General features: G+C 40.6%; 1 protein-coding gene across 1 annotated transcript in view; it reads left to right on the forward strand.

The window, feature by feature from the left end:
- Nucleotides 1–10,482, forward strand: part of LOC147737652 (uncharacterized) — an 84,721-nt gene extending 74,239 nt beyond the window's left edge. The window contains exon 3 of the mRNA XM_086939586.1: nt 1,624–10,482. Within this exon, the coding sequence (XP_086795712.1) occupies nt 3,021–4,400 (1,380 nt within the window). The 5' untranslated portion in view covers nt 1,624–3,020 and the 3' untranslated portion in view covers nt 4,401–10,482. The remainder of the gene's footprint in view (nt 1–1,623) is intronic.
- Nucleotides 10,483–15,471: the final 4,989 nt, after the last annotated feature.

Here is a 15,471-nt window from a genome sequence, read left to right on the forward strand (position 1 = left end):
AAAACGACTCGGAGGGAATGTTATGCTAGCTGCCTAATAATTTCACTGTAAATGTGATAGGGTCTTGTAGTAATAGCAATGTACAATGCAAACAAAATTGCGTTATCTGATGTACCTGTTTAACATACTACGAGTAATCGAATGTGCATTCATTGAGTAACCATCTCACAACCAGGAGATAGGAATTGTCTGGCGATATTGGGATTTAATCCATAGTGAGTAAAGCAGTAACATGCATCTGAGATAAGAGAAGCTAATACTTACTGATTCAAGAGAAAGAGAAACAGGTATCATGTACGACAATTGACTCCGTACATTTCTCCCAATATACCTACAGATACGGTGTAACCGTCCGTTCCTTGAAACCCCAGCAAGAGAAGTCCTGAGGAAGGTGCCACAGAATCAATTGTACAGCACCGAAACGCGTCGACGCATTGTTTTTTGTTTAAAAGAATCCAGTCAGGGCCGGGTAAAACTTTAGATGGGTACCTTACTTTTCCACTAAAGCTTTATAGTAGTTGAATTGGTTCAGGCCATTGGATCTGGTTACATTCAGTGGCAGAGATATCTGGGAGCCACATTGATACAAGGGGTTTTGTGACTATATGTAGTTCAGTTTGTCGTCTATCCATTGTCAATATGTTTTAGATATGTCTCTACTTATCGTATATTGTAATATTGTGTCTGTATAACACTATTGTGTCTGTGTAACACTGTTTTGTATTTAATTTTTATCCCTCCAAGGTATTTTTCCTTGTATTTTAAACTGTATTGTAAAATTGTATGAATTTGCTTTGCTTTTTATTGCTTGATTGATTGGTTTTTTAATAAAAACAGATTGTTAACGATTCTATTTCTTTGTGGAAACCCGTTTTTATATTCCTTAAATACATATTGTACTGTGTGACCTTTTTCTCTAACAAGAAAGGTTAGTAGTCATTGTCAGTAGACTCCAGGGATTCCCCCTCTTGACTAACTGTCTTCCTACCCTGTTCCCTGGTGAAAGTGGGGTACCCTCTCCTTTTGAAACCTGGAAAAATATTGTGTCCTGTTTTTCTGCACCCGGTAAATCCAAGTGCAGAAAAGCCTAACAACTGATAATCAGGTGGAATAAAATGAACACATGAAAGTACTCCTTAATTTCATTGCCCTTGATTCATACTCTGGACCATAGTTGAGGGATAGGTCTAGGCATAGTCCTCGCAGCACACAATAGATTTGAGTGTGGCAGAGGCCAGAGCTCAAAAGTCAGGATACCAGATGCAAGTAGGTGGTAACTCAGGGCAGAGAAAAATGCCTGTTGTCCGTGGAGGGGAAATTCCCATCCTAGAAATCTACATTAAAATTAATTAATAGTATTCTATTTTAAATATCTTTTTGGTGCCAGTCCATATGACTTTAATGTCTGCTTTTGGGATTCTATGTTACAAGTCCATGAGCTTAATAAAATGTTGGAAATTCTACAAATCCTCACTCCTAGATCCAAGTACTCTCAGGCTACCATTCTGCACTCTGCTCAGTCTGAAGAACAGCTCAACACTTTCGAAATTCTGCATTGATATGGCTTGTAAATTATTTTTGGGGATATTTATTTGTAATAACTATTTAATTTTAATACTATAGGTGATTGAAATTACGGACGAAGAAAGCAAGATTAAGCACCAGCCATCTGAATGTTAGTGCCATAAGAAGGTTTATTTTGAAAAACTGAAGGACATGCAGCATTCTAAATTTAAACAATTTCCAAAATCTAGGTGTGGCGAGGAAGTGGGAGCTGAGGAAAGTACTATACCTGTAAGTGAAGTCTCTAATTTTGCATTTCATTAACCCAGAGCAAAATCATATCTGTCCACACAGCATCAGAAATAATGCCAGAAAGACCAATCACAACATCCTCATCTGAAATATTATCAAGAAGACAAATTGCCTCAGCATGACAGAATAACGTTCATCTAAAGCACGCATGATCTAAAGCATCATGTAATTCCAGAGTGGAAGCACACACTGCATAAAAGAAAGATATAACAAAAGGTTTCTTCTACAGACCATCAAAGAAAAGACACTGAAAGAAGACTCCGAAGCTGGCACGCTAACAACAAAAAGATTGGAAAATCACCTTTGTTCAACAACCGTTTTTACCAGTTACGCAAGTTTGAGACTATCTGCCTCGGGATACAACACCGCGACCCACTCTGCTCACTCTGGCGAAAACCTTAAAAATTCACCAGTCTATTGTGTTCATGACCATCTCAGATTGTTTACTTTTTATTGTGTACTGTTCTGTAATTCTATGTAAATCGCCTCAACATTATCTGTTGTGCAGGAGTGAAATGTAAAACTGTTAAAAATAAAAATTGATTAAATGAGCACTGTTGCGCTATAGCTAATGTAAATAAATCCTCGTCTTCAGAACTACAATCCTTAACCTTACACCAAACATAGAAAGGGTAAAAGGAACTGATGTTCTGCGACTGGTGAGACACAATATTACTGTGCATGTTCTAATGTTCTCAGTTACTGCCACTACGCCAGTGCAAACATGTACTTCTCAGTTTAATCATTAAATATCAGACTAACACCTTATCACTGCATTGCTAAGAACCTATACAAATAGATTTGAGAAAAACTTCAGTCACAAAATAAGTTGCTGCTGGAGAGCTATAACCAAAAGACTGTTATCTGCTAGAAACATTTCAACATGTTTTAAAGGGCTGCATCCAGACATATTTTGCTCAATTCAAGTGTTAAGAAGATTACACACAATTTCTTTTAGAGATAAATGCTGAACATTATCTAAACAAGCCTGACTCTAAAATCGGGTTCACTCTTACCGTGGCATATAAGCAAGAGAACTAAATGTATAGATATTAACTCTAGGAATAAACCTTATAAAAACACGGGCTGTGAGAACAAATTCAGTGTTAAAACCCGCCTCAATCAAAGTAACCCAAGTTGGGGAAAAAAGTTACCTGTGCCAAAAAAGATTCAGCCATAAATCTCATCTCACTGAATTTGAGAGAATGCACACTGGGAAAAACCACTCTCAGTGCTCAGTGTGCCAAAAAAGTTACAGTTGTAAATCGTATCTCACTGAGCATATGAGAATCCACCTTGGGGAAAAACCTTATCAGTGCTCTGAATGCCAGAAAAGGTTTTGTAACAAACAAAGTCTTTCTCGACATGTATTAAACCACTCTGTGGAAAAACCATACCAGTGCTCTGAATGCCAGAAATATTTCAGTGTAAAAAGAGACCTTACTGTACATACAAGGACCCACACTGGGGAAAAACCTTATCAGTGTTCTGAATGCCAGAAAAGGTATTTTAATAAACAAAGTCTTTCTCAACATGTATTAACCCACACTGGGGAAAAACCTTATCAGTGCTCTGAATGCCAGAAAAGGTTTTGTAAAAAAAAAAGTCTTTCTCAACATGTGTTAACCCACACTGGGGAAAAACCTTATCAGTGCACGGATTGCCAGAAATGTTTCAATTCCAAAACCCATCTCACTCGGCATAGAAGAACTCACACTGGAGAGAAACCTTATCAGTGCTCAGAATGCCAGAAATGTTTCATTGACAAAAACAGTCTCACTCATCATATAAGAACCCACACTGGGGAGAAACCTTTTCAGTGCTCTGAATGCCAGAAATGTTTCAGTGTAAAAATCAGCCTCACTGAACATACAAGAATCCACACTGGGGAAAAACCTTATCAGTGCTCTGAATGCCAGAAAAGGTTTTGTAACAAAAAAAGTCTTTCTCAACATGCAATGACCCACTCTGTGGAACAACCTTATCAGTGCTCTGAATGCCAGAAATGTTTCAGTGAAAAACGTCATCTCACGGTGCATATAAGAAGCCACACTGGGGAAAAACCTTATCAGTGCTCTGAATGCCAGAAATTATTTAGTGTAAAAAGTGGTCTCACACAGCACATAAGAATCCACACTGGGGAAAACAGTTATCAGTGCACTGAATGCAACAAATGTTTCAGTTACAAAAGCTGCCTCACTCGGCATACAAGAACCCACACTGAGGAAAAACCTTATCAGTGCTCTGATTGCGACAAATGTTTCAGTCGAAAAATCTGCCTCACTCGGCATAGAATAACCCACACTGGGGAAAAACCTTATCAGTGCATTGAATGTCAGAAATGTTTCAGTGAAAAAAGAATACTCACTCGGCATACAAGAACCCACACTGGGGAAAAACCTTATCAGTGCATTGAATGCCACAAATGTTTCAGTGAAAAAACCAAGCTCACTTACCATATAAGAACCCACACTGGGGAAAAACCTTATCAGTGCTCCGAATGCCAAAAATGTTTCAGCCGTAAATATGAGCTCACTGCACATGTGAAAAGCCACACTGGGGGAAAAGCATTATCAGTGCTCTAAATATCAGAAAAGATTCAGAGGTAGTGATGGTTACATGCACCATAAGAAAACACACCATCAAAAATACTTCAGTGCTCCAAGTGCCAGAAAAGCATCAATTTGAAATGCAAGCCCACTCTACATGAGCAGACGCACACAGGGAAAAAACATTACCTATGCTGTGAATGCCAGAAATTCCTATTTTTTGATAGGCACAGCCTCACTAACCATAAGCAACTCCATACTAATGACAACCTTAGGAGTGCTCTGAATGCCAGAAAAGCTGCAGAGGAAAATGCTATTTCACCATGAGAAACTCCACACTGAAGATAATCCTTATGCCATAAAAGCTAGAATCTGAAAGACTGTGTTATGCTTCATGAGAGATCCCACTCTGGGGTAAAACCTTATGAGTGCTCGAAATGCAAGCAAAGTTTTAGTTACAAATTACTTCTCACTTGACATGAGCGAACTCACATGGGGCAAAAAAGCCTTATGAGTGTTCTGAATGTTTGTACTTGCAAACATCAACTAATTAACAAAAAATTCACAATATTAATGTCTTAAATTTTTTCCACCCAAAAGGTTTCTACTCACACTTGTTTCTTAACATATGACTGAAATCTAGATGTTCATAATAAGATTAGGCCTAGGCGTTGTTTCTCAATGAAGAACTCCGCAAAGTGTCAAAAAAACTAAACCGCTCAACGCGGAGTTCTGCGAGCAGCGGAGTGCGTTAGGGTCAATTTGAAGCACTTTTTCTGCGAGTAGCACGCTACTCCAGGATCCAAAAATGATTAGTGGTGAATTAGTGTAGGGAAATATAAAATGTATTTGAGAGCTGGACATGTTGGTCTGTTAGTTGGGTTGAAAATTAGAGTGGAGGGATAGAAGAGGGAAGGTTTTGCATTTATATAGCGCTTGCTACCCCTGATGAAGTGTTGAAGCGCTTTTCAGTGAGTAGCTACTCCAGAACCCAAAAGATGAATAGATAGATCAATTATTGTGGGTAGGTTGTTTTATTATATAAATACAACTGTACGAAAATTCATAAAATTCTGTTGCAAAGTTGTATCCAAGAGTCAAGTATAGTCTCTGATAATAATGTATACAAAGTTGGCTTGCCATCAAGACTGATGCCCCGTAATGTTGATGCAAAGTCATCTGTGCTGGAGTATCCTAGACTCTTGTTGAATTGTACCATCCACCATTTAGGTACTGCTATTTGTATCAGGTCCACGTTCTAGGCAGACACAAACGCCGAAATTGTGCACTATTTATATTAAGCATAATGTAGGTGAGCATATGACAGTAACCACTGTACAAGCTGTAGTGCTTAGAAGTAGAGTGACATAGAGGGCAAAAAACACTCCACTAACTCTGTCACTCGCTTAGTACAGACGAACGCCAAAGACTTAGTACATGATGAAGCATCAGAGTGCACCCTCTTTCTGCTTCCCATGGTAATTTTGGCTTTTGTTCTACAGAAGAGGCTGCAGACACTTCCATAGCCCTTTATGTAGTGTGGATCACGTAGGAGAGATTCTCAGCGGGCATGCTTTCCTTTGTATTGGGCATGGCCACATTCAAATGGAAAACCTTTTGTCTTGGGACTGCACTGTATTATTGACACGGGCGAAAGGGCAAACAAGCAGTTAGGAGGCACACTGAATGTATATCCCCACCTGACAGGATGGTGACAGACCCCAACCACCTGCAGGGGAAACGTGCCACCTCGTTTAATAGCTGCCAGATGTTTTACTTTATAAGCAGACTGGTGGTTTACAACTGTACCTACGTTGAGGCACCACATGCTTTTTCCAGCATAATCTGGTGTACTCCCCCTGTGTGGCATGACAGTACCCGCTGAAGACTTCACCATTGTGTAGTCTGGGACAGTGCACCTTCCCTGTAATTCTGAACTGGGCCTTTAAATACGGTACTATTATGTGTGCCTATTTAATTCAGTTATACAAATAATGTGGTACTACCTGTATACTAAGGTACATAATGAGATTACGCAGATTACACCTCTGCGTGCTTAATGTTGCCATTTGCATTTCAAGACCAGTGATTAATGTGGCTTTATGAAGTTCAACGGCATTAGGTGTTCCCGACCTGTCTGATACTTGCATATGGAAAAGATGGGCCATTTGGAACCTAAAGATAGATAAACATATTCATAGGTCACGATTTAAATCTGCATCTAAAAATAACTGTACATTAGGAGAGGTAATAAGTGAGATGTTAAAAGGCAGCCACTAATCGAGCTGCATTTGTAAGTAGGCCTCCCTATATTATGAGATCTATTCCTGCTTCAGTCCTTAATTGCAATGAATACTTTAATACCCAGGCATGAAGTAATTGTCGATGTGCTTAAATATCCTCCTGTCTCCCCACCTCTTCCCCAATACATCCTTAACCAGTGGCCTAGCCAGTGTGCCCTGGGCCCTAAGGCAAGAAAGGAAATGTGACACCTGCCCTCTGTTTGGACTGTGGAAAACAGCAATAATCATTGTTCTGTGGGCCCCTCAGGCCTCTGTTTGAACTGTGACAAACAGCAGTTATCAGGGTTCAGTAGGTCTTTAAGGCATCTGGGAACTGGTGGCACTGTACCTGCTGCACCAATGGGAAGCTAAGCCCCTGCCCTTAACAGCTTCTATTCTAGCCCCACTGGTGAACTGAACCAGCCAAGTACTGACCTGGCCATATCTGCAGGCATGCAGCCGCCTCTTCGACTGAAGGGATTTAAGTCGCATGAAAGCAGCATGCGGGAAACAACTATTTTCTGAGGCAGTCAACCAACACATTGTCTGTTCCATCCCGAATCCATTTAAAACCAGGGACGAAAAAATGGTTCATCGTCATCTGTTGCTTATCAAAAGGGTAAAACGGATTCATCTAACATTACAGGGACCACATAAAGATATTGTGATTCTGTGTACAAATTAAAACTAGCATGCATAAAGAAAGGAGAGCCTTTGGCCAAAATAGCCATTTTCCCTACCCATACTTCTAGCACATCTTTTACAAAGAAAATGCTAACTACATTGTCATCCGGAAATAGTCATTAGCGCCTACTCATAAGCAAATGACATTTAGAATTCTCTTTCACTTCAAGCTTTCAAAAGTAAATTGATATAAAAGCAGAATTTAATTTTTTGACATTGTGTACTCTTACCAAAATTTAGAGCATCATTTTTATGACACACCATAGAAAGAAGGAGTTGTTTATATATACTAAACCTCCAGAAACGTTTGATTAACCAGTTATAAAGTCACGTCTAGCTTAGTTTATAGTCTTCTTTTTTTAATAGAAATTATTTCACATTGTTACTTGATCTGCATGGCTAAACACTTAGCCAGTTTTAACTTTCCCTCTGCTGTCCCCACTACCCTGAGCTCAATATTGTGGTATTTTGTTATACCTTTCTCTATAACAAAATATGCCTGAACTCCTTCCTCTCGGTGAGGGGGTTGTATCACGGTGCAAGGAGATTCCCAATAAGGAAACATGCCAACTATGGTGGGTGAGGGAAATCTTTCCTTTAAAGGGATATTTCATCTTAGCTAGGTCTTCATTTGCAACAGTAATCCTCAGAGACCCAAGGGTTTCTTGATTGTGGTAGAAATACATTTTTACCCCTTCATTGTACGTTCAAGCACAGACCATTGCATGAAATGTTGTGATCTATGTAGGGAAAATACTCTGTGCACTGAGAAAATGTGTTAAAATAACGGAAAGTTGATAATCGCATTTAATAACTTCTCATACCTGGATTTATATAGAAGAGAAGCCTGTTAATTCTAGCAGATTTTTGATACCACAGGGTATAAGAAATTAGGGGATCTTTATCTGATATATTTATCAGTAAATTATCTGAAATTATTGAACATAAATTTTGCAAGTATTATTTCTAAATATAAAGGAAGTTCTATATTGGTCTTTTATAAACTAACCCCAGTGCGTATGACTACAATAACCACCTCTCTCAAATCAATATTGTGTTTGTTTAGTGAGATAGGTAAATGATCTAGGAGAAATCAGGAACTGGCGTCAGTATTTTTCTTAGGAAGCTTCAAGTTAGAGAATGAAAACACTTTTTTAGAGTGCCCCAAAAATTGTGATAAAGATATTTCAATATGTTTGACAAAAAGAATAGGTACATTTCATGACAATATTAAAATAACAGAAACACAAATTTACACAACATTACAAAAATATTAAAGACTAAATGTCAGCAATATAGGAAATACTGAGGTTCATGTACTAATAATCCATTTAGTAAAATGTGGTTGCTTGTGGAGTCAGCACACTACTGTGTCTGTGATTGCTTTTAAATAATGGAATTTTTTAATGCACCCCATTTTACTTTCAGATTTACAAATGTCCCCTAGGGTTACTACCTCCTGTTACTGTTTTTCAGCCCACATATGGTTTCAAAGCGTAATACATACCATAAGGATGTATTTAATATTAATAAGGTAAACTATTAATATTCCCCTTCCAAATTCTGAATTGTTAAATCGGCTTAGTACATTTCTAAAAGGGGTTTAGCATTTGCAAACTCTGTGAAATACTGAACCAGTGGATTTTTTTAACAATAAAACCCTTGGTACATGAGGCCATTTTTCTCAATTCCCTCCAAATTAAGTTTGATAATAATGTTAGTTGAATGATAACCTGTGCATGTACCTATTTAGTGTTAGTGTTGCTTCAGATCAAATAAAAACCATCACAGGTAACTCTTACACAATACTTAAAGAAAGAATTTCTGACATCCAGCTTTAATGTTTTGTTAAATATATTTGCAAATGTTGTAACTTAAACAGGAAAGCAGTCTCTGGACATAGGATGGGATGTAATCATAATCTTTAGATACATTTTCTGAGTTTCAGGAACAATGTGTGTCTTCTGAGTTTACTCTGAACCACTATAATAAACATATTCAATCCGTTTAGATTTGATTTGTTTGTACTGGTGTCTATTGCAGACAATAATGTAGATTTAGACCAAGGATCAATTCCACCCATGGCTTTTAAAATCTATTTATCAATTATCTCTATTAGTGTTATCCCAACTAAAACTGTAATAGAACTGATCTGAGAGATGGACCTTCAAGTATTATGCTCAGTCAATTTATTGAACAAACTATGGAGTTAAAATCTGAATAGATTATATCCACAAGCATTGCCTGAACACTGTATTTTTCATCAATAGTTTACTTATCAGCACATTTTCACTCATCTTCTATTTTTCGCGGAGCTCGTGCTGGCTCTGTTTGAACTCTTTTGAAATATGACATTTAAATGTCCAAAGATCAGGAATTCTAGTTTCAAGCCTGGTCAAACCTTAATGAATGCTACACCAAAAGATGCCATTCTGTTCCTACATTTTATTGTGCACCATGATTCAGAAATGGTATGTTTTTGCTTTCGGAGGTAAAATTCTAAACATATTTATTGTTGTTGCCATCCGAAAAATTATCACTAATTAGGAAGATAACAACAAGTGATCCTGTGATGTGTGCTGGAAGTGTTTGATTAGAAGGTGGATTGAATTAAAGTTTAGGTGACAATTTCACAAAAATATCTGGATTTTGTATATATTTAAAATTGTTGATCTCCAAAAAGGCCTAAATCAATAAATTGAATTAAAATTCAAGTTTATCATTTGAATCCTATTGTTGGAAAAGATGAGATTTTGAACCCCACGAGGTGGTTCTTTTCCAGAAAGCAGTCAGGTTGTAATCATGAGTCAAATAAGGCTGAGGAGGTTAAAATATTCAAATTGAATTCTATTTCCATATGAAATGTTCATTGTTCAGTATATTTCTCTTAGTATTTGAGTGTGAAGACTTTATTGCTTAAGGAAAATAATTAGTATTTCCTGTTCTTTATGAACGTTTCTATTGTTGAACTTTAAAGATTGCTCGAAATTAAGAATTGTGCTCTACATAACTTTGCTGTGTTACAGTATTTTGATTTTTATGTACAAATTTTGTCTCTTATGTGCATAGCAACTGATGTTTTCTTTTGCTTTAATAATCAGCTTATGTTTATTGGGTTTTATTATTCAATAAAATGTTTCAAACACAACAAATGGTAGTTTATATGTATTTACAACTGCAGCATTTTTATTGTATGGGAACTTTCAAAGGGGCAAAAAATATGGTCTGCGGGATGACGGAGGACCACATTGGCATCATCAGGGGGAGGTTTGGGCAGGTGATTGGGGGAATATGTAAGGTTGGAAGTAGGGGGGGCAAAGCATGTACATTGTGTGGACTGTGACTCCTGGAGTTATTGTGAGGGATACCATGCTACCCTGTAAATGAATCCCCTAGTGATTATTATCAACCTACCTTATTCGGTTTTATAAAAGAAAATTATAAAAGTCATATATAAAATGATAAAACATCTTGCAAGTTACAGATTGACAAATATAATATGTCTAAGTTCATCAAAATACAAGATAAAAATTCATGAATTACAGTACAGAAGTTAATCTCAGCTTTACCTGAGTCTAACAGCAACCAGTAAAAAGTTGTAAAAAGATAAGAGCTGGTCTCACCCGCCTAAAACCCGCTTTTTTGAGAATGGGAATAATCAATAACTTTCTAGGGACAGCATAAATACTACAAAACATTACAAAGTGCATCGTGTCCTGAGGAGACTCACTGTTGCAGCCACAGGGCATGAGGCACCGGCCTCTGTGGAAGCTGCAAGGGTGTGCCAAGAGGTAATGGAAGAGGTTGAGCTGAAACCAGGTCACTAGTAAATGATCATGGATGCTTTTAAACCCTAGAAGATAAGGTTCATTGGTTGGCACAGTTTTTGACACGATGTACTTACGCACACTAGGCTAACGAAGCTCATTTCCCTCTCTATCACAGCGGCTCATTCTTAAAAAACACTCTTTGACCAGAGAAAGGTCCCTCTTACATATGCGCTCAGGGTTAGCGAACAGTTCCCACCTACCCCGGTAAGGCCTACTCTTATATACTGGAGCCATCGGATGCTTGAGACATGGTCAAGTGAAAGGCATTCCCGTAGGATGTCTTTGCTAAGTGTATTTTCTTACCTAGCCCAAATATTAAGCCACAAAGCCAGGGGACAGAAAGTCAGTACATCTGAGAGGAAAGGCATCCCCAACTCTTCATGCACGACATAAAATGGGGTGCTTTGTGGGACTGAAAGGCCCATCGCAGGAAAGAGTTTTCAGCACTTTGCACTGCCCCTACCCCAATGTGGCCCCATATTGCACTCCCATAACTAACCTTTGAGATATATTTAGCTTCATATATCTTCAAAAGAGGCCCTATTGGCTTCCCTCCCCCTCTGCTGGCAAAGTTAAAAACAGCTGCAAAAGCTTTTACTAGATCCCCATTCTTCCAAGTAAGCAAAGGGCACCAACTCAAGGAATCGTCAAACACTACTCCCAAATAGGAGAAAACATTGGTCTTCGGTATTGACAAAAGTCTGAGTTTAAAAGTGAACTGTTTAGCTTTACGAGAAGTTGTAGGCCCTTAGCTGTCCTTGCCAAGAGGTCTGCGTCATCCGCGTATAGAAGGACTGGCAGGCTACGCTTGCCTACCTGGGGACAATCCGCATTTGTGGCCAAAAGGGCCTTGGCTAAGGAATTAATATATAGGTTAAAAAGAACGGGTGCTAAAATGCACCCATGACACATCCCTCTCTTGATGTCAAGCTGACTGGACACTTTCAGGTCCTTTGAATAATGGAAAACCGCGGTTGAATCACCGTGAAGATCCCTCAGAAATAAAATGATGTTACTGTCAATGCCAATGGAGGACATCAACTGCCACAGCTTGGACCTATTGACCCAGTGGAATAATGAGGACAGGTCCATGAAGGCTAGGTACATGGGGCTGGAACGAGCCACAGTGTATTTGTTCAGAACCATGTACAGGTTTAAACACTGTTTCACAGTGGAACGACCTGGGCGAAAGCCGTTTTGGATATCGGATAAAAAGTTGTTTTCATCAACCCAAGATACAAGTGTGTCAAGTACCATGTGGCCCACCACCTTCACCACAGAGAAATGAGCCTCAAACAATAGGTACTGTACCGATCTCCCTTTTTAAATGCCGGGACTATATAACCCCCAAGAATCTGAGAGGCCAACCTGGACTGCAGCATTGATAACAGTTGTGAGGACGGGCACCCAGGTTTCCATGTGGGCGATGTAGAGATCTGGCGGGATTCCATTTGGCACGTGGGCCTTGTTTTTAGACAGACCCAGAATACCGCCTCTCACCTCTTTCATGGTGAAAATAAGTTCTGACTTGCCTTCCACCCTTTCCTGCCCCTCAATTGGAGGGGTATCCGACTGGAAGATACCCTCGATATTATGTACCCAATCATCCTCTGTGACATGGGCATCTATTAATTCTAGTAATTAGCATTATTTCCAGATAGAAATGGGCTGTTAATAATGCCCCAGAACTTTGAGCTATTACGCAGTGTACTAGCCTCCACTAAATCGATCCAGGCCTCCTCCTTCAGGGCAGGCTTGCGAGTTGCTAGAGCAACCTTATATGCTCTTCGTAGTCCTTTGACCGCCACCCGGTCTTGGTGCTTAACACCTAGGGCCAGTCTCAGGTTCCTGGAAGCGTGGGAGCACGTGAGTCAAACCATCGTGGACCTGGTTGCTTACGGCCCCCACCCGGGGCTTGTAGTAACTTCCTTATGACAGTAGACATGGATCCAAATGCACCCATAATTTCCGGAACACTTGCATCATCATCGAGACAGGTGGCAAACTCACTGCGAGACTGAGTTAAAAGGGACTCATGGAGTAGCTCTGGGACAATACACCCCCCTTTACGCTACTTTTCCACCGCTTTAAGGGGGACACCAGCTCCCCCACGCCCACCATGGTGTGTCCGAGTGTTCGGGTCCAGCCTGTTGAGACACAAATGGTGTTGTGGAATCTACATTCACTCGCCTGCACAGAAAAATCGGTAACCAGAGAGTAAAAGGGGGTAGATAGAAAGGTGAAATCAATAAAGTTCTCACACCCTCTCCCAAAAAGGTGGGAGTAATGTATTTCTTCCCTGGAGGCAGTTTATTCATTACAGATGTCAGATCAAATTCAAGCAAGATGGAGTTAAGCTCAATACCCTGGGGAGTATGTTCCTTGTGTAAGCCTGCTTGTCGTGCACAGCCCATAGCTTCCACTCCTCCTTGCCTGAAGTCCCCACATATGAGTGTTAAAATCCCCTGTAAAAAAATGTAGTGATAACTCTGACCTTTCAAGATGCTATCCTGAAGTACAGACCCCAGCAGAGTTATACAGCACTCATCCGGGTGTGTAACTCCCCCGTTGTAAAAGTTTACCCAGAAGTAGCTTGCTCTTTCCACTGGACAACAACATCACATCACACCTACTGTTATCACTGCCACCGCAACAAACTTCGATTGTGCCACTGTGCAAAAGAGCACAGCACTCAGCTGCCTCTCACATCACATGCAACTTGCATGACCTCCTAATTCCCCCATCTAATTGCACCCACACCCACTCCCCCCCCCCCCCACCAGAGGGGTGGTGTAACGGAGGATGCGGTCAGGGAGAGTAAGACGCACACCTCCACCAAAGAACAAGGAGAAAGCTAAAGAGGCAGCAGCCAAAGAACTCCAATGTATGATCTCCCCTAGCCCCCATCCATCTGCCAAAAATGAAATACATCAGGGGCCAGCACCTGGAGCCTCAACAGATAAGCAGCCACCGCTTACAAAAGCAACAACCATAGCAACTGGTTAACTGCTGCATTAAAAAAACCTATAGCGGCGACTCCTGTACCGAAATGGGGCGGCAGTACCAAGACCATCCCGATTGCCCCACCTAGGCACCACTCAGCACCATACAACAGTAAACGGGCACTGATTATGGACTTTTTAAAATTTGTAATAGAATCTACCTCATCTAACCGACAACGCCACTGCAGGAACTCTGGCGCCTTCAATACAAGAGGCGAAACCAGCACCAGCCCAGCGAGTAAGGTCATAGCACGCACCTCTAGTGGGAAAACTTTGAACCTGGAGTGCGGTAGGAAAGGTTCCCAGTCACCACAACGTTTGGAGGCCCCCATGAAGCATTTACAGGCATTCCAAGCCTCCAGCTCCTATCATCCAAAGCTCTCATCCCTTTTGAATTTAGACATAAGCAAAATAACCAAGTCTTCAAGGCACAAATGCATAACCCTCCCACTTCTGTCGATTATCCCAAACACCAGACATCATTTTAATTTTTCCCACGTATAGATGGACCCCAAAGTTTCAATGAAGGGGCCCCTGCCGAGGAGACAACCACAAACATCTCGCACTCAACTGGGAACCTAATAGGGAACCACACTAAACCCCAGGGCATCCAGAGCATCGGGGCCCAGGGATTTGCCAACCCCAATCCCATTAAAAAGCCTGTTTTTTCTTCATTTTTGTTCAAAGCACAAGCAGAACAGAATCGCTGCCAGTCCCCCGCCAGGTAACCCAACAGGAGGTGCAATTCCCCCCTCTCTGCTATGCAGGACTTAAACCTTTTTCAGCCATCATCCCCAACTAGGGAAACACTTAGCAGGACCCCTTCCTTTCTACACTCCCCTTGGTCAGCACGCTCAATACATAGGACAAACGGCGCCCAGGCCTCTCCAACCGAACCAGGCAGTGACTCAACTCCATCAGCCTCCCTTCCGAGGACTACATTCTATTGGGAGACCTCAATTTTCACCTGGAAAAGAGCAATGACATTAACGCCACCACCCTTCTGGACAATCTCGCCAACCTCGGTCTCAAATAACTCGTCAATACCCCCACCCACAATGCAGGTCACACACTCGACCCTATCTTCACCTCCAGCAAACATATCTCCTTCAGTCACACCACAGTTCTCCATTGGACGGACCACAGCTGCGTTCACTTCATCTACAATAAGACCACAACCCACAACCATCCTCAACCTACTCTGCGAAGAAACTGGAACAAAATCACCATCGACCAGATCTCCTCATCACTTCTTCAAAACCCCCCTGCCCACTCATCGAACGCCAACCAAGCAGCCATTAACCTCACT

Source organism: Lissotriton vulgaris, chromosome 1_1 (assembly GCF_964263255.1).
Source record: "Lissotriton vulgaris chromosome 1_1, aLisVul1.2, whole genome shotgun sequence".
NCBI lineage: Eukaryota > Metazoa > Chordata > Amphibia > Caudata > Salamandridae > Lissotriton > Lissotriton vulgaris.